At 37.0% G+C, this 18,325-nt stretch overlaps 2 protein-coding genes across 21 annotated transcripts in view; one reads left to right on the forward strand and one right to left on the reverse strand.

Annotated features, from left to right (window-relative positions):
- Positions 1 to 6,278, forward strand: part of cacna1c (calcium channel, voltage-dependent, L type, alpha 1C subunit) — a 156,989-nt gene extending 150,711 nt beyond the window's left edge. For all 17 annotated transcript variants that reach the window (XM_073814799.1, XM_065269468.2, XM_073814836.1 and 14 more), the window contains one exon: positions 72 to 6,278. In XM_073814799.1, the coding sequence (XP_073670900.1) occupies positions 72 to 422 (351 nt within the window). In that variant the 3' untranslated portion in view covers positions 423 to 6,278. The remainder of the gene's footprint in view (positions 1 to 71) is intronic.
- Positions 6,279 to 6,357: 79 nt separating this feature from the next.
- On the reverse strand, positions 6,358 to 17,190 carry napepld (N-acyl phosphatidylethanolamine phospholipase D). Of its 4 annotated transcripts, none has more exons than XM_065268563.2 (5): positions 16,902 to 17,190; positions 14,372 to 14,666; positions 9,573 to 10,219; positions 9,351 to 9,465; positions 6,358 to 6,682 (listed from the first exon to the last, which is right to left on the reverse strand). In XM_065268563.2, exons 1-5 carry the CDS (start codon positions 17,015 to 17,017, stop codon positions 6,554 to 6,556), a joined length of 1,302 nt encoding a protein of 433 aa, XP_065124635.1. In that variant the 5' UTR covers positions 17,018 to 17,190; the 3' UTR covers positions 6,358 to 6,553. The 4 variants fall into 4 exon arrangements, with proteins under 4 accessions (XP_065124635.1, XP_065124637.1, XP_065124636.1 ...); XM_065268565.1 differs by having other exon boundaries at positions 14,372 to 14,676; positions 16,902 to 17,039; XM_065268564.2 differs by lacking the exon at positions 16,902 to 17,190 and adding an exon at positions 15,294 to 15,413.
- Between the last annotated feature and the right edge of the window lie 1,135 nt (positions 17,191 to 18,325).

Raw genomic sequence — 18,325 nt, forward strand, 5'->3', positions numbered from 1 at the left:
AGGAGCTTTAGGTCACACCCATCTGTTACGTCATCTTGGACTAATGGTCTTTTGTTTCTTTCCCTATTCAGGTGTTGATATCTGAAGGCTTGGGTCGCTATGCACAGGATCCATCCTTTATCCAGGTAGCGAAGCAGGAACTAGCGGATGCCTGCGACATGACCATGGAGGAGATGGAGAACGCCGCCGATAACATTCTCAACGCAAACGCTCCGCCGAACGCCAACGGAAACCTGCTACCGTTCATTCAGTGCAGAGACGCTGGTACACAGGAGTCTCGTTGCAGCCACACGCTTGGGCTCTCTTCGGCCGCGGGGTCAGACGAGCTTCTCGGGGCGGAGTTAGACCTCTCTGAGGGGGCGGGGCAACGGAACAGTGCCCTGATAGAGGACGAGGACATGGAGTGCGTGACGAGTTTGTAGGGGCAACATCAGCAAGGAGGACTTCCTGCGTCTTAGCCCAACTCTCGCCGAGGACACTGCCGTCCTGCAGTCTGACCGTTTGTTGCGTGTACCTACCGTAGGGGTATCGGGCCATTCTGCTTAGCCGAGACTGAGTTGGTTTTTAGTTCGTCCGTGTGTTTGCGAGAGCACGAGCGAAAGTAGGCGCGTGTACATGTTTGTGTGTGTGTTTCTAAAGTGCCTCACAGTTCTCACAACCTTGATTGCAGTAAGAAGGATTTGACAAGATGCGCTGTTGACCACTGAATGGGATACGTCTGTCGGCGGGAGCCTGGGGGACTAGGTAGGACCGTGCCAGGCCTGTAGGAATCCACGGCCATCACCTCCTCCGGTCCGGATGTACGGTGCTGGATCCTGTGGGAATTTGCCGTCCAGGAGCGGTCGCAAGATTGAGGGTTGCTCAGAAAGACTTCATTGGACAAACTGGAGTGGTGAAGCCCAATATAGCAGCTGTCTCACTTTTCACGGGGCTGTCCATCATCCATTCATCAGGAGAAGAGTCATCTGCAACCACCCTTGACCTTTTACAGGGTTTTTAGTTAAGTTGCTGCTTTTTCAATTCGATTTCTACCCATAATCAGTGGAAGACTGAATGAAACTCCCTGAATTTCTCTCGTTTGTGTACCGTAACGGCTTTCAGGTAGCTGCCAGCTGTGAAAGGTACGGGTCATTGCATCAGTGGCCTTTGACTTCCCAATCTGCTTTGTTATTCTGCAGTTTTTACTTTCCTTTTTTTCCAGTATTTGGTGTTCGTAACGTTTATCTTGGATTGCACACAGGTGGATGCTGTTTTCTTTTCTAAATTATTATTATTATTATTATTTCTATGGAAAGCGTTTAAGATGTTTATGCCAGATGCAGTGTTGTGACTCCAATGCCTCTTACAGACAAAAAGCTATTTATTTATTTATTCCTGTCCGAGGTGGAGCGTGTTTGGGGGGGGACTGTTTCTCTCATGTTGTTTATTGGTAGCTCACGAGCTGTAAATGAGCAGTAAAACTCACCTGGACGCAGGTAGCACTGATAGGTCACGCGGTTTCCTATGCTGCTGTTGGATCAGACGAAACTACTGACGTTTCTTCACCGCTGATCTCCAGAAACAATCAGCCGACAGCGTCAACAGCAGAGGTCAGTAAAGGTGCACTTTTTGAGGAGAAGGAAGCGTTGGAGTATTCAGGGATGTCTGGGTAGCGCGTCATTAAAGAAAAACAACTCTTACGTAGTTCACACAGGGCTAAAACTCATTACGAAAGTTTCGACATCAGCAGTGTCATCGCCATTACACAATGATTCTTTTTAACGTCATTATTAATTAATACTGTTGATAAGGATATTTTTTCTGCAGGGTTTAGCACTATATCCATGCAGTTACACATGAAGAATTACTTATTTATCTATTATGCAAATAATAAGGTGTTGAAGCATACGCTTGTTGTGTGGGATGGAAGACGTCCCCTAAACGCATCCATTCATGAGAAATGACATTGTTGATGTATGAAGTGATGGCGACCTGACCAATCCGCTTCCAGGCTTTTTTCTGTTTGTGCCACACAATACACCACTATTATACAAATCTCTCTTTCCATATATGAATAGATAATGAACTATTTTTGTCTAGTGAGTTTTACCTGGCGTTTTATTCCAGGCCTTTTTCAATTTTCTTTCACCGGTCATATGCTTTTGGTTGTGAACGAAGTTCCTTACAGGAAGTCTCGATGCAATGCTCGTGAAAACTATTTGGGAAAAATGTAGCCAGAACCCGCCTGCCCTTTCCACCACCACCACACTCCCATATATCTCCTACACACGTGTGTCATCGTGAGGCTGCCCCAGGCATATTTTTCGAGGCCTTGGTTGTGTATGTGCGAGTATCCGTGTTTGGTATATACGGTGCGTGTATGTGCGGGCCGTGTTAGTGTTCGTGTTTAGTATGAGTGCGCGTGTGCATGCGTATGTGCTTGCATACCACAAGATATGCAAAAACAATGCAATAACTTTGACTGTACAACAGTTTCATTCAGCTGTACAAAAATCTAAGAGAGAATTTATTCACTGTTGTGTATTTCGTTACAGAACTTTAAATTTAAACCTGTCATACTTGAAATAGGGTGCATTTGAGTATTGAGTATTTTCAAATAAAATATCGTGCGGGTCGGTTTGGTTTGATGTTTTCTTTCTGTTGGTTTAAATTATCTGTGCATGAGGATTATTTTGGTGTGCTGAGCTTTCGATTTACCTTTCGTTTGAAACATTGAGGAAGCGCGAACGGTGTAAATAATACAGACCGAGGAGAAGAATCGTCTTGGCGCGGAAGTGATTTTGCATATCTTGTGCTCATTCAGCTGAAAGGTGCATGATACGCAAGAGCGGCTCTCTTTCTTTCACTCTCTGCTCTTTTCCCTTTATACCTTTCCATTCGTTCACTGTTCGTCTCTTTTCTTATGCAGACATCACAGTGAAGTCAAATCCTATTACGGTGTCCCCACGTACAGGCCTGATGGTCATTCATTTTCACTTTCGTTCCCTTAATTCTCAAGTCACATAGACAATCTGCATTTGGGGTTGAGATTTAACTGATCACAGATCAGAGGTTTGAAGCTAAGCTTGTTTGCATGGAGTCTAAAGAATGGACATAGCAGCATACGGACTCTCCCTTCATTAGCCAATGATTGTATATTTTTTTATAGACTATAGAAAAAAATGAACACGTGGAAAAAAACTCATCTATATCTGCTGAATGTCAGGGTGGCTACACACAACAGTGTTCGAGAATGTATGTAGTGACTTATACGTATAGATAGAAATTAAAAATATATGATAGAGAAATATAGAGTAAATCATTCGTATTCACCGCGGTAGCTCTTTTGAGACGGCAGGATTGTTGGGCGCCTATTGAGGGATGAGTGCAATGAGATTTCGATTCAGAGGGCTTGATTTTATTACGCATTAGGTTCCCTCCGTGCACCCACTTGTACAAAATCAGCCGTGCGTCGGTGGATGAACGATCTTTTAAGAAACAGAGCGCTGTGTTACGCTCAGGCCTGGTACCAAATATTTGACTCGCTGAATATTTTATTAAGTTTCTCAGTGGTGTTTTTTCGCCCAAATCATTTAAATGTAGCTTTCCTCTCAGAGAATCAGAAGTTATTTTATATATTTTAATATAGGAGATATATTTATGAAATTTTGATCTTTCGCACTTGTAAAGGGTACAGCCAAAATTGGTGAAAGGTATTTCGAAAGGTGACTCGTTTGGTTGTGAGGTGCATTTATCTGTAGCAGTAACATCCTTAACTTTCCCTAAAAACAAAAGCTTAGTTGTAAAAATAGATTTGTTTGAAGATTGAAGCATTTAAAAAAACCCAAAACCATTTTTTGGAAACAATGTGTAGAATATGAAACGCATCATTTGTTAAAAACATATTTTTCGTCTTTAGAGTGATTGTTTTGTTTTACTCGATTGAGCCCAGTGATGAAGGAACATACAGCTGACGACTCCGGGCCGGATCCATACCGAAAGTCAGCGGATCCGTTGCAGATCCGGTGTCATGAGCAATTTGGTCCCCCCGGCAATTTTGCCCCCTTAGGACCCCAGCGTGATTCCATTGGCTGAAAAAACTCCTCATGGGTTGTTTTCTTAGCACCTTATTACAATTCCTACAAAATCGCGTTATGATTTATGTAGTTAGAACGTTGTTAAAATTACAATTGATGTCTTTTAAATGACATGTTTCATATAGTAGTATATAAATGAGGCTATAGGTGGGAGATCTACACATTGCTTGTGTCATTTTATTATTTAGATTACTGTACCCTTTCCACTTTTGTACTGTGTAAAGTTAATAAATTACTTACTACATAGCTGAATCACACATTAAAATTATAATTTATAAGCCATGATTACTACACTTTTACTATTAAAAAAAAACATTTCGTAAGGTATGTTAATAATTTACAAAAATGTAAGTTTTGTTTTTGTAAAGCAGATGTTGACACAAAAGTACTGACGTATTATATTATTTTTTGTTAACTTTTATTTTAAAAAAAATGTTGTATACTTCGATTTTGTACTACGTAATTAGACGAGATATAGCTTTTTGACCAGGCATTAGTGCTAGGTACCAATCGGGGTCCTAGGGGGGACCGAATCGCTCATGACACCGGCCCAGTGTGCCCTTTAGATGAAAGATGAAGGAAATGTTTATTCAAGTATCCGGTTTCGATTTGTGGGTTCATGTAATTCTGCATGTCAGACTGAAGGTGCGTGCTGAGGGGTTGACCTTTGACCCGGAGAAAGCTTAGACAGGTGCAACGTTCGCCCTCTGGTTTAACCTTTGTGTAGCACGTATCTCCGATATCCTCCTTAATATGACTGTTAATTTGATATTATAATAAGTTAATGTAGTGCGTAAATGAGTTTTAATGCTAAAACTAAAAGCTAAGGTGGTGATGCAATAATCACGATTTGCACATTTAAACCACGTTTAGTTCGATACATCGTACACATAATCCGAGTAAAGGATGAATTTATGCATAGATTTTAGCTGTTGTGTAAATATTAATTTCGCCCTAAGCTCAAAACGTCAATCTTGCCATAGTTTCATTTCAGCAGGTGGGACTAGAGGAGACATTCATGCAGGCCTTTTTATGCAGTATTATTGGTATTGGAGCCCTAAATAATGGGTGAATCGCAGCCTATAGAATGCTGAGGTGTTAATATACAGTAAACCAATCAAAAGTGGCGTATCCCTGCCTCCAGTTCCACCCAGCGAATGTAGCACTAGAGAGAAAGAGACAAAAAATGGGCCGAACGATGACGATTTCAATGAGGAGCTTGAAAAGTAAAGGAGTACTTATTGCACAAATTTCCATGTATGAGTGAACATAGTTTGAACTTAGTCTTCATCACATCATGTTTGCTTTCTGCAGAGAAAGAGGTAATATCCGGTTGAGCACACGAAGCTCCTGGCTTGATTTTTTGGGATCTAGATGGTTTCTCTAATGGGTGGCAGGACTGAGGGATTTTATTTCCGGATAGCACCACGATGAGCTGGCTTATCTGCAGACCCAGCCTGTAATTCTGTGTCTAGACGAGAAGCTGTAATTGCATTACATTATTTTCCTGCGTTCGGGGGTTGAATTCACAAATGGTGAAATCATGCCTCGGTTGCTTTGTTTTGATGAGCACACAAGCAACTTTTGTTTCGATTGGCGGTGCGGATGGGAATTGTAGTCTTGAGCCAAATGAAAATGTTTAGTCGATGTCGTGCTTTTGGTAGAATCTGAAGGCATCAGCGCTGATCATTCAGGTCTCTCATTGAAAACACAGAGGTCGTTCGCATTTCGGCGCATTTATTCAACTTTAGACCCCAGGTGTTTTTTTGAAACCTCTGTGAGACGTCTGCATGGTCTGTCATTTCCTCCTCTACTTTTGCTGAAGCTCTTTTGTTTCATTTCATTGTTCTTTCATTTGTTCATTTAGATTTGAAAAAGAATACGCTACATAAATCTAAAGATTCAATCACTTTTTCTACTCCTGTTTTCCAAAAAAGTGAAACGAAAAACCAACCAAAAAATTGGATTTGTAAATAAGTGATTGTACAGTTTGTATCTGTATCTGTCAGTCTGTCTTTGGTGACAGAGTGTGTCTTGCTTAACGCACGCTACCAGTAAATAAAAACTAAAAAATATCTTTAGATTGTATGGTTCTTGACAGGAAGTTTTAAATTAATCTCTGCTGTATATTCCTGTAATATTGCATTTTTATCTGAGGAATGATGTTATTAAACTATTGCAAATAAAGTGAATTTCCTAAGGTTTAGTGCTCCGTTTTATTGACGGTGTGGAAACATCTGCAAAGGTAAGTTTCCAGCAGATCTTTAAAAATGAGGATTCATTTAGTAGTGGTATATTTTTTTATTAGAACCAGACTATAATATACACCTAAGTATAAATCGAAATCATTTTCTAAACATACATTCACATTATATTCAATACACAGTTCAGCCGCTGGACCATCTACAATCACAAAAGTAATGTTTAAAGTCCTGATAGGTGATTTTTGTGTGTCTGTATATTGCCTGGATTTTTTTCTAGCTGGAAGTCTCTGTGTCCTGGTTGATCATCCGTGACTCTCCGTGATGGAGTGTGAAGAACAGATCTGGATTCAGTCCATGATTCTCCATAGCATCACGCAAAAGGATGGGAGGTTCAAGATAATGCTGAAGGGAAATGAATAAACAATAAAAGAAGTTAATAACACTATGTAACAGTGTCCACTGGATGGCAGTAAACAAGGTCTAGAAACATGTTGACAGTCATGCATTTTGATGGTTGCAGAAAACAAAACCTGCTTTAAATTATAGAAACTACTTAAATGATGAACATACCATTTGTCTTTTTAACAGGCCTAGGTTAAGAGACACTCCAATTTCTTTTTTTAAATATGCTTCAATAATAAACTTACATTCCCATGGTGAATTGAATCATTTTGCTACATCACTAGAGACTTGACAACATTAACATATATCTGTAGTAATACTTTCATGTTTTTTCATCTAAACACATGTAGGAAATTATACTTAAATTAGAAATTAGTAGGGATGCACCGATAGGATTTTTTGGGCCGATACCGATTTAAACAGACAACTTCTGGCCGATACCGATACTGATATTAAACACTTGTATACAATACTATACAGTTGGTCTATTAGCTAGTTTATTTCTGCATCAAATTATTTTTACTGAACATGGATTGGATCTAATTAACATTCAACTGACCAACATAATAAGAGAGGCACAAATTAAGCTAAAACAAATATAATAAGACAGCATGACAACCTTTAAAGGTGGTTTTTGCTATTCAGCATTTATTTATTAACAACATGAACTCATTTTTTTTTTTTTTACAAAAAATGGATTTCTTTATGCAGTTAATTAATAAACAATCGGTATCTGCCTTTCTCGTGATATTGCCGATATGCCGATGGTTTCAAATTCTTCAAAAATACACCAATACATCGGTGCATCACTAGAAATTAGACTACTTTTATTTCAAGTAATTTTTATCCTTGAAGCACCTGCCTCCTGAAATAAATATCTTGCCAGGTTGGTGGTGGTACTGTAGCTGGGTCAGTGACAAAAACGGTTTGGCAAGATGAGAAATTTAAAAAATATAAAAAAATAGGGATGCACTGATACCACTTTTTTGGAATACGAGTATGAGTACGAGTACTTGCATTTCAGTACTTGCCGATACCGAGTACTTAATAAAAAAAAAACATGATTTAACAGATTTTTACAGGTAACAGCTTTAGTCATATAATTTAACAAAAAAACAAGGGACCTGTTTTCCAGTTTGTTGTAAACTCTGCCTCTTTGGACAACACAAGAGGATTAACCCTGTAAACGGCGCTCAAACATAGACATTTCTCAAACCGTGGTATCGATCCCGGTATTGGGGGACTTTTAACGAGTACGAGTACTTTAGAAAATGTGGTATTGAGGCCGATACCCGATACCAGTATTGGTATCGGTGCATCCCTAATAAAAAACCTAGTTTTAAAAGCATGCATCAGGTTTATTTCAATGCACATAGTGTATTTAAGTTAATTTTATGCAATAAAAAATTACATTTGCACCTTTTTATGAAAGTTAAGACTGAATGGACCTGAAAATGTCAAATGGTGTAACCGCCAAATGCGCCAAAGAATGAGAAATATTAAATATTTTATCCACATTGATGTAAGCATAATCATCGCCATTAAAAAAATCTTTATAAAATATTATTTTATTAGTTACTTCTAAATGTAAATTTTAATGTGTGTAATATTTGTCCTGACATATGCTGAAAATGTTTTCTAAACAATCTTTGACAAATGATGTAAAGGGTATGTAAAAAAATCATATTACACAAAACTAGATGATTATATTCTATTATTCCACATTTTTTATGAATATATTTATATTTTCATTAAAAAAAATACTAGTTACACCAATTTACATTTTTGCAATTATCCCCTAAATATTCTTTCAAAATGAAATAAAACCAGAAATTTTAGACCTGGTCCTCAAAAAAGAGAATTTATGCAAGTAATCTGCAAATTTATTTTGAAATTTTGACCCTTTTACATTTAATTGAACCATACAGACACAAAATAATAACGTCACGTCATTGACCCAGCTATACTTATTTAGCTAAACTTTGCAGGACAGTGACCCTCCAGGACCAAGAATGCCCACCCTTGATCTAAAGTATGGCTGTGTGATACTGAAGAAAAATGCATCTGCAAAATGCATAAAAATGTAAAGAAATGATTTTTAATTCAAAACATTATCTAAATAATTACTTAGTAAAAAAATTTAAAATATATTTTTTAACACTACATTCCGTTACACACTACAATATATCAGAAGACTGAGAATTAATTAAAAATGGACAGATATGATGTGCCAATAAAAGAAAATTGCCAGATGAAGGTCCAATAACAGGTAATAACAACAATAACTATGTAAAATACTACTGATAAAACTGATGAAAAAGTTTATCATGCAAATGTGCTATTCATATTTACCAGGTCAAGGGGTTTCGGCTGACAATAAAGTTTGAAAATCCCTGCGATAACTTGCTAAATAACTCTATATGCAATATTTATAAATACAATAATGTGTATATGTCCCACCCCAATTTGAAAAGAGCTGAATACTTCTTCATATCACATACTCCCACAGAGAGTTATGTAGACAGGGCAGTAAAGCCTGATGCAATACAACAACAAAGCCTGGACTCCCCGAACAACAATTACACCGTATGAGACAACTAGTTCAAAACCTTTCAGACTGAGAGAATGAAATCATGCTTGTGTGTGCAAAAGACAGACGAGCTCATACCTCATAAGCTAAAGCAAAAGTCCCCCAGTGAATGGCCAATGAGTTTCTCGCCTTAATGTCGATATGGATCTTAACAGCCTCTTCTGGGTCCACATGCTGAGATTTCATGATCCCTCTAAAGAAGTTCAATCATTATAAATACACTACAAACACCCACACTCGTTCTCTCATGCCATGTCAAGTCACATTAAATAAAAGCATTTGCTAAATGAGTAAATGTACCTGGGCAGGTATGCTCCTATCGGGATGGCAGCCAGGTCAAATGGTCCAAAATGTTTTCCTATCTCCTGAAATGAGGAGCAGTACCCTGTATCTCCAGCAAAGAAGAACCGATTTTGAGGGCCCACGACAGTCCAGCTTCCCCACAATACTTTGTTGTCATCCAAAGCTGAACGTTTGCACCAGTGCTGGGCAGGTGTGCAAAAAACCCTAACATCATCATGACCGGGAATCCGCTCGCCCGCCCACCAGTCCAGCTCGATGACGTTCTCACAGCCTGCTTTCTGCATCCGTTTAGCCAACCCGAGTGGGACGAACCAGTGCAGCTCAGAACCAAATCGAGCATTGAGCGCTGCCACCGAATCTGCGTCGAGGTGATCGTAGTGTGTGTGACTGATCATGACGGCATCTAGTCGAGGAAGCTGTTGTATAGTGCAGGGTGGGCCACGGTAACGCTTCGGGCCCATGAATGACATTGGAGAGGCTCTCTGGCTGAACATGGGATCGGTCAGAAGCACCAGTCCGTCCATCTCCAGCAGTACAGTGGCATGACCCAGCCATGTTACTTGCATAGATGAGCCCGTCTGCATGCACTGATCCGGGTGCTGGACAAAATATGGCTCAAGGACAGGTAGTTCACTGTCTAGTTCCTGAGGACAGACAAACATGATAAAGTGTGAGGCAAAATACACACTAAAGCTTAAAATAAATAGGAACCTGTCGTTTCTGAGTTCTTCACGTTTTTGAGTGGGCAGAATTTGTGACACTATTTATGAAAATGCGTAATGGACGATAGTAACAGCACAAAGACTTTCAAGGAGTTTATCAACCTCCAAAATGCTTAGCAATGTTAAAGTCAGTTGCTGCGTTTCCATTGCAGATTTGCCCAAAACTTCAGCGTAATTTTCTAAATGTCGACAAAAGACTATTGCCAAAGGACTACGTTTTCATTAGCCGATGATAAGCAACTGAAACATAGTTTTTCCTTTCGCGATAAGTTATTCCAAACATCACGTTGTTTAATGTGGGTATGTTTAGCTAAATCACATCCACCACACTAGGTGTTATTTTTAACTGAAGGAGACGTAACAGTATTATCCAAACATTAATGCCAGGGAACGCCACTTATACTTAGGAGCGGCAAACATATAGGTGTTTCTTAAAGGTAATAATAGTACATTATTTTAAATCAAAGGATGTAGGTATGTTATCTAAACATTACTGGCAAGGAAAGCATCTTAAACAAAGCATGTTTATTTCAATGCACATAGTGTATTTATGTTAATTTTATGCAATAAAAAATTACATTTGCACAATTTTTATTAAATGGACCTGAAAACGTCAAATGGTGTAACCGCCAATTGCACCAAAGAATGAGAAATATTAAATATTTATCCACTTTGATGGCATGTAAGCGTAATCATCAAAATATCATCAAGTTATTTCTAAATGTAAATTTTAATGTGTTTTTGTAATATTTGTCCTGACATATGCTGAAAAAAGCTCAGTTTTTTAAATAATCTTTGACAAATCTGATGTAAAAAAAATCATATTACACTAAACTAGATGATTATATATTATTCCACAATTTTTATGAATACATTTATATTTTCATTTTAAAAAATACTAGTTAAACCAACTGACACATAGTTACACCACATTGACATTTTTGCAATTTTCCCCCAAATATTCTTACAAAATGAAATAAAACAGAAATTTTAGACTTGATTCTCAAAAAAGAGAATGTGTGCAAGTAATCTCCAAATTTATTTTGAAATTTTAACCCTTTTACATTTAATTGAACCATACGGACAAAAAATAATTAACGTCACTTCATTGACCATTCTTTGTTCAATGAAATAGCAGTGCAACATCATTAACCTCATAAACCACTGTTCTAAGTAGTAGTAATATTTCTGCATTCGAAATGATTTACTTATAGGTGTAGTAGTGTTATAAAAAAAACAATAGACCCATTGGTAATGATATCCACACTACATGTTCTGAGTTATTGACTCAATAGTTAAAAGTGAAGTGAAACCCTAAAACCTTTGAACAGCTTTCTTATCTTTTTCTTTGCTTCCCTTCAAAAGAACAAGACATACTTGTAAATTTAATTTTGCAATATATTTAATTTGGAATTAAATGTGTAATGTTTTCAATACATTTAAAATAAGGAAATAACATCTTATTATAACATTTCTGCACTTTTGTCACATTTATTAGTACACTGTCACTACTCCATGTGACTCGCATTGAAAATGTGAATAAACTGTTTTCATGCCATTTTGCAAAATAAACCTTTTCCGAATTGCCTGAAAAATCACCTTGTGTGAGAAACCCTTTTTGCAATATATGGGAGTTTTGGCGAAATTGCTTTCGTATTTTTAATTTGCAATTTAAAGGGTATAGGAAACGCAGCTATTGGCTCTATTCAAAGGGAACAAACTAAATGAAAAATGCATTCCATTTGATTTAACTCAATTAAAGGGTTTATGCAATTTGGATAAATTAATAAATGTAAATACACAGCAAAGCATGAAATAAAACCTTAAAATCTTAATGAAGCGGGACACCCAAGTGCATTAAAACAACAACAACAAAATAGACTTTGGATCCTGTCTTAATAAATTTACAGCTTGGTTAACTGCTTGTTTGGACTAAAATTCACTTCTACAAACAGCATACCAATTTCTCATTTTCTGCACCATTGCTAGTCTGGTTTCTTGCCACATAGTTAAATTATGGCAGGACTAGACCTTAATTATTTTAGGAAATTTAAGTAGTTTTTTTTACAAACATGCCTTTCTTATAAGTTTATAATTTGTTATACTAGAAAACCTATAAAGCAGAAAATCATTAGGGGGAGTAAATATTTGATCGGAGAAACTGAGAAAAACTTTTAATGTACTGCGAGATGACCTGATGAAAGGAGGAATAAACAACACTTTAATGCAGGGTGTAAGAAAAACACTAGGCAAGAAAAAACCAAGATGGTGAAATGACTGCTAACTACCAATATACTCCAGCTATGAGTAACCCACATCTACCTTAAATAACCTTAACCTTGAATAAACATTCGGCCAAAATAACTATGAGATGTACTACATTCTATTATGTTAGCAAAGTCAACAGTTGTTTGCTTTCATTTCTTTTAAATTTTATAAGCGTACACGCATAGTCTATTTTTGGGCTATGGTTAGTTTGACTGACACTCCAAATTTTGCCTCGTTTTAGCCCAAATTGCTTGCTGGGCAAGCCTTGATGTTGGGGCATCTTGCCAAATGCCATTCTTGGCCATAAAGGTTGAACTTTAGACTTGAACATGCTAAAATTAATTTGGGTGAACCCTGTGGAGTACTGAAAGAATGTTTTATGAAGAAATTCAACCAAATTGGAACAGTTTGTACCCATAGAGCAGAACATCACCATCTTTATGGTCATATATGTAGGTGGTATAGTCTTGTTATGGGTGTGCTTTGCTGTTGCATGAAGAGGAACTCTTGACTGTATGGCTGTGGGTGATCAAATGAGCACCATGTGTCCTTTGCAGAAGTGAACTTATAGCCTAGTCTGATTAAATGCTATTTTGGGACTGGGAAGAAAGTTTAAGGCTTTCATAGTACAATGAACTCTTTCATCACAAGAAATTACAGCGGACCTTAAAAGGTCAAATTTGTCCTTTTGAAATGACACTACAATGCCATCTTGTGCACTAGACTTACTATAGTTTTTTATCAGAAATAATAATGAACCACAAACTAAGCATGTAAAGGGAAGTAAGGGGAAGGTTCGAAGATCTTTAATTTAGTAGTATTACAACACAGATCGGTGATTCTCTAGAAATTAGACTCTTATTGATAATAAAAGTAAATGTTATCAAAATACGAATCATACAGTTACAAACATCTCTTCGTGTACTATTTTGCACATTATTTCAAATGATATCATACTAACCAATTTTGTTGTTTTTTCCACATTTAAGGGGAAATTATTCATTACCGCAACTTGGCCATGACTGGATTTGGGTTCTTTGACATGGAAATATTTATAATTAAAAAATGTACAAAATAAAAAGCTTCAGTGCATGCTATACTATAAACATTTACAGTAAATATAGAGACAATAATAAGGAATATAAATCTGTCCAAGACCAATTTTCTCATCTTCCGCAACAATTTTTTAATCATTGTTTTAGGCCCTCAAGGAACTGACATTTAAAAAAAAAATGGTTGGAAGGGACATAATTGACTGTAAGACTCAAGAGTTCAGATTTTGTTTGTCATTGTACCTAGACAACTTTTTAGTTCTCATTACCGAAACATGAGTTTGATGTTGAATGAGTTTTTAATGTATTTAATGTAATATCATGTTGCGGTAATGATAATTATTGATGAAAAATGTAAATAAATCTATAGGAAATATGTATTAAAAATTCCAAAAATAATGGTTATAGTAAGTTCAGATCTTAATCTTATATGTGCAAAAAATTGGCTTCAAGGGCTTCTTAAAATTTCTGATGCTGGACACCTTCTAAATCCGGAGAATCACCCGGATATATCAAGTCATCCGTGCAAGTTTGTCATTGTTCTACTTTATTGTTGTTGTGCAAAGCATTTGCTTTGTTGAAAGAAAGTGACAAATATCTTAAAAAAGGGAAGTGTTTACTGTAACACCATTGTTTATTGATAGATGGGAATCATTTCCTCACTGTTTCAAACTTAGTTTGCTCTCTTCAAAGTGCAAAACCACTGCAATCCTGTCTAATCTCTTCTAATCGAAACACCAGAATATGTGTTTACCTCTTTGGCACTGGGAACATTACTGTTATTCTTCTCCATGAGGAAGAGGCGACAGATGGTGCCGTAGGATGGAAACTGCCATGTTTTCCAAGGATTCACAAAGCGCCCATTGGAATCTTGTTGGGAACGCGTAACATCTCCCACTTGTCTATAATCCAGTGCGTCATTTATCTGATTGGAGCCGCTGTTTTCGGTCATAGGCGTTATAGTTTGACCTCCATCCAGCTCGTTCTCCTCACAGATTAAAGGTCCCTCTGCCATGGGCTTCCTGTCTGCAGCTGAACTGCATAAACACCTGTTAAAAACTAGAAACAGTAAAACAATGCACAGGCTGGAAATGATGCAGAGCCACAGATCTAGCAAAATTATTACAAAAGATTAGGGATGAACCAATAGGATTGCATAACATAATAACTCATCTTTCTGCATAAGCATTGACAAATACGTTAGTAAGTTATCTCTCATATGCATGGGAAGTGTGGCAACTTAAGGTTATGTGACAGTTCTACCAACTTCCTTCCGTTCTACTATCTTTAACCTTTACATACACGACCCTTATAATACAAAACAAAACATTCCGCATTATAACTATGTATCTCTTTAAAAAGTGACGCGATTTATACAGCTACATTCCAGAGTGGTCTGTTATCTTGTTATAAAACATTGTTATTAAACATAGCTAACGTTACAGGAAACATAAAATAATACGATATACACGACAAACCTACATTAACAGCATCTTATTAAACAGACAACAATCCCGACAGCATGTGAGTTACTTTACAAGATATTAGAAAACACAAACGTAGCGTTATTATGAAGGCGCGCTGACATTTGCGCGCGTGTTGTTATTAACTCGCGCTGACATTTGTGTTGTCATAAAGATAAATGAGTCTTGTTTTCAAATAGCGCAGATACATACCGATGCCTAGCGAACACACAGTTGAGACTGGAGCACGCCTGTGATGTGATATAAAGACAACAGTGCACGAGCTAATAAGCCAGCCTTCGTTCTCGGCCTTTTTCTGCCCTCTCGTGGTGTAATGGTGTCATTGCAACATGTAAACCATCATGTAAAGATATTTTTTTTACAGAGATTTAACAGTAGGCAGTGTAAAAAATATGGATGTATTACTGTATGCTTTTGCCCTAAAATGTTCATGCTAATTTTGCCATCGGTATTTTAAGGAAAGTACAATAAAGTAACCTTATTATTATTGTTAGAAACTTAGCTGCAACTGAAATATTGTAACTGGTTTTGCATTAAGCATCTGATTTATAGAGGACTTTTTTGGCCATTCAGAATGTCATGTTATGAATTATTAATGGACTTCTTTATTTGCACGTTGTATTGCATTTGCATTGAGCTGGTCTCTGCTTTATACCTCATAACTTTGCACTCCTAAAAATCATTACTGTATAAACTTTAAATTTGTATTGGTATTTGGACTTTGGTTAGATACTAACTGCATTCCATTGACTCTGTACTTGCCTCTGGACTCACAATAAAGTTTAATCTAATTTTAGCATTGTGGTTTATGTGCGACAATACGATCATAATTGTTTGGGATTAATGGATTTTTCTTTGTCACTAAAGAAAAAACACTGGAATATTTACTATCTTACTTACATTTATTATTATGCACTCTTTTACAATATGTTGGGAAGATGAACTGTATTATCTGTTTGAAATCTAGTACTATCTAGTTTTAATAAAGTGTGTATGCTTTTGTATTGTAATCGACTGTACTATATTGCTTTGTGCAGAGGAACCATATTGTATACCGCATTTGTATTGCATATTGTGTTAATAAAATTTCTAGTAATAAAATCCTTGTTAGTTAAGTGTACACTCCAATGTAAATTGTGACTAGATTAAATAATTTGTTGGGTATACACTGCCATCTCGTGGTAGAATATTGTAACTGCACTTACTTATCCGACATTCAAGCTGCACTGCGACCTAAATCGTAAATTGTACCACAAAAGGGCACTTTAAGAAATGGGCTGAATGGCTGATAGTTTGTTCTTACATGCAAAAATTGTAAATTATAGTACAGGTGGCGCCTAGTAACTCAAAAAGCCAAACCATGGACAGCATGTAAATCTATGATAATTTGCCCTAAAGTGAAAACACAATTTTCTTTCTACTTCAATCCACAAGATTCAAAATATTTCCAGGTCAAAGCAATTTAAAACAAATCAGCCAGGTAAAAATAATTGCAAATAGTTTAGCTCTTCTTGTTGCTAGATTGACACATTACTTGTTTTCTTCTAACTTTTGTCCCTTCTAGCATTGCGGATGACAGTGATCACGTGACGGTGATTTGCAAAGTAAACAGTGCGTTTGGGAACACTCATACAGTTGATTTAAAACAACAAAACCGCGACCTAGACAAATTTTATACTGTTGAAAGGACTCTGCAAACAGAAGTACGGCACGTGTATTACTTTGAAAACGCGTGAAAAGTATATATGCGCTGTGTGTGCGCTGTTAGTTAGTCAAATGCGTTTGCATGCATGCGCGTACCTTTTCTTGTGTGTCCCTCTGCTGGTCACCAATAAGATGGAGATACAATTCTGCAAATGTCTGGAAACTGTACGTTCAGCTGCTTTTGTACAGAGAGCATACCGCAGTGTGAGCATTGTCACTACTCGTGTTAAAAAAACTTATTCTGTCAAGAAGCTCACTTCCGCATAACTTACACACGTGGTTTCTAAAACTGACGTGCACTCAAATATACTTTACTGTGCAGCTTTAAATTTAAAATCGCTTAATTCAAAGATACATCCACACTGAATAGTACATTAATGGTGTGTTCAAATCCCAAATCATTCACAAGTTTCTATGCAATAATCGTTCTAGCCGGTATTACACTGCCCTCTTGTGGTCAAATAGTGCAACTACGCATAACTTTATCAGTGTGCCAAGGGTTATCAGTTATTACAGTTTTCTCAGTCGCCTTTGGTACATTTCTCAAATCAGAATTGAAACTACATGTTCAATCTTCACATCATTGCACATTAAAAAAGAACTTTAATTTCTTTGATGAAGTTGCAAATGCTTGGTACATCCATGCAAATGATCATGTACTTTTTCCTATATTATCAATTGTTTAGGTCTTGTTGATCAAAATGTATTATAATGGGTCTCTGTTGAATAGTCTTACCCCCCCCCCACAACATTTAGGTATTAATATAGCATAAGTCTTTACATGCAAAATGGTTGAAGAAGTTTTTCAAATTTTCAAAATATGTCCTAAATTGGTAAATTGTTCCCAGGTAAATCTTGACTTTCTCTAACAGACAAGAATGTCAGGAGGTGTATGAAAACTGGGCTGTAATTCCTACAGCACTACATGCACAGTTTTCCCTAAGGAGATTGTCATATGTTTACATTTCTACTTTAATTTTTCCTAGTGCTGTCTTTTCCTTTCTGTACGGCAATGACATGGTCAATAAATTACAGTACAAACAGTAAAAGTAAATGTGAATCCTGTCTGGTCTCTTGCAATCCACCTCCCACATACACTAAGATGTACCTACAATTTACAAAAAATGTTGTCTTTAAAAAAGCAGTATTCAATATTTCTCCTGAAACCTTAATCACATCCTTACTCAAATCCAAAGTGCACACACACCTGTTAGTAAAACAGCCTTTATGCTATCAGCTATAAGAAAACACATTTGGAGAAGATTAAAAAAATGTCACCAAGCTCATTAAACCCAGAGGTAAACTACTTGAGTTGCATTTGCAGTCTGGGTAATATCTTCAGGCCATAAATATTTACTGGACCTAATTTCTGTGTTTTATGTTGTGTAATAACTGCCGAGCGCAATTGTACAAAAGGAGGAGCTCATGTCCTCAAGCAGGCCAGCAGGTCTCTATGAGAAACAGATGTATAATGTGTTATTCAACATAACTCTGAGTAATACATCCCAGATTTTTGGGTG

Source organism: Paramisgurnus dabryanus, chromosome 1 (assembly GCF_030506205.2).
Source record: "Paramisgurnus dabryanus chromosome 1, PD_genome_1.1, whole genome shotgun sequence".
Lineage (NCBI taxonomy): Eukaryota > Metazoa > Chordata > Actinopteri > Cypriniformes > Cobitidae > Paramisgurnus > Paramisgurnus dabryanus.

Bases quoted from the DNA above. Each gene is read 5' to 3' on its own strand.
- napepld (XM_065268563.2), bottom strand. From the start codon at position 17,017: ATGCTCACACTGCGGTATGCTCTCTGTACAAAAGCAGCTGAACGTACA. The intron at 9,466-9,572 runs GTACATTTACTC...GAACTTCTTTAG, and splicing joins ATAGGAGCATACCTGCCCAG to AGGGATCATGAAATCTCAGC. The intron at 6,683-9,350 runs GTATGAGCTCGT...ATTTCCCTTCAG, and splicing joins CTTTTGCTTTAGCTTATGAG to CATTATCTTGAACCTCCCAT.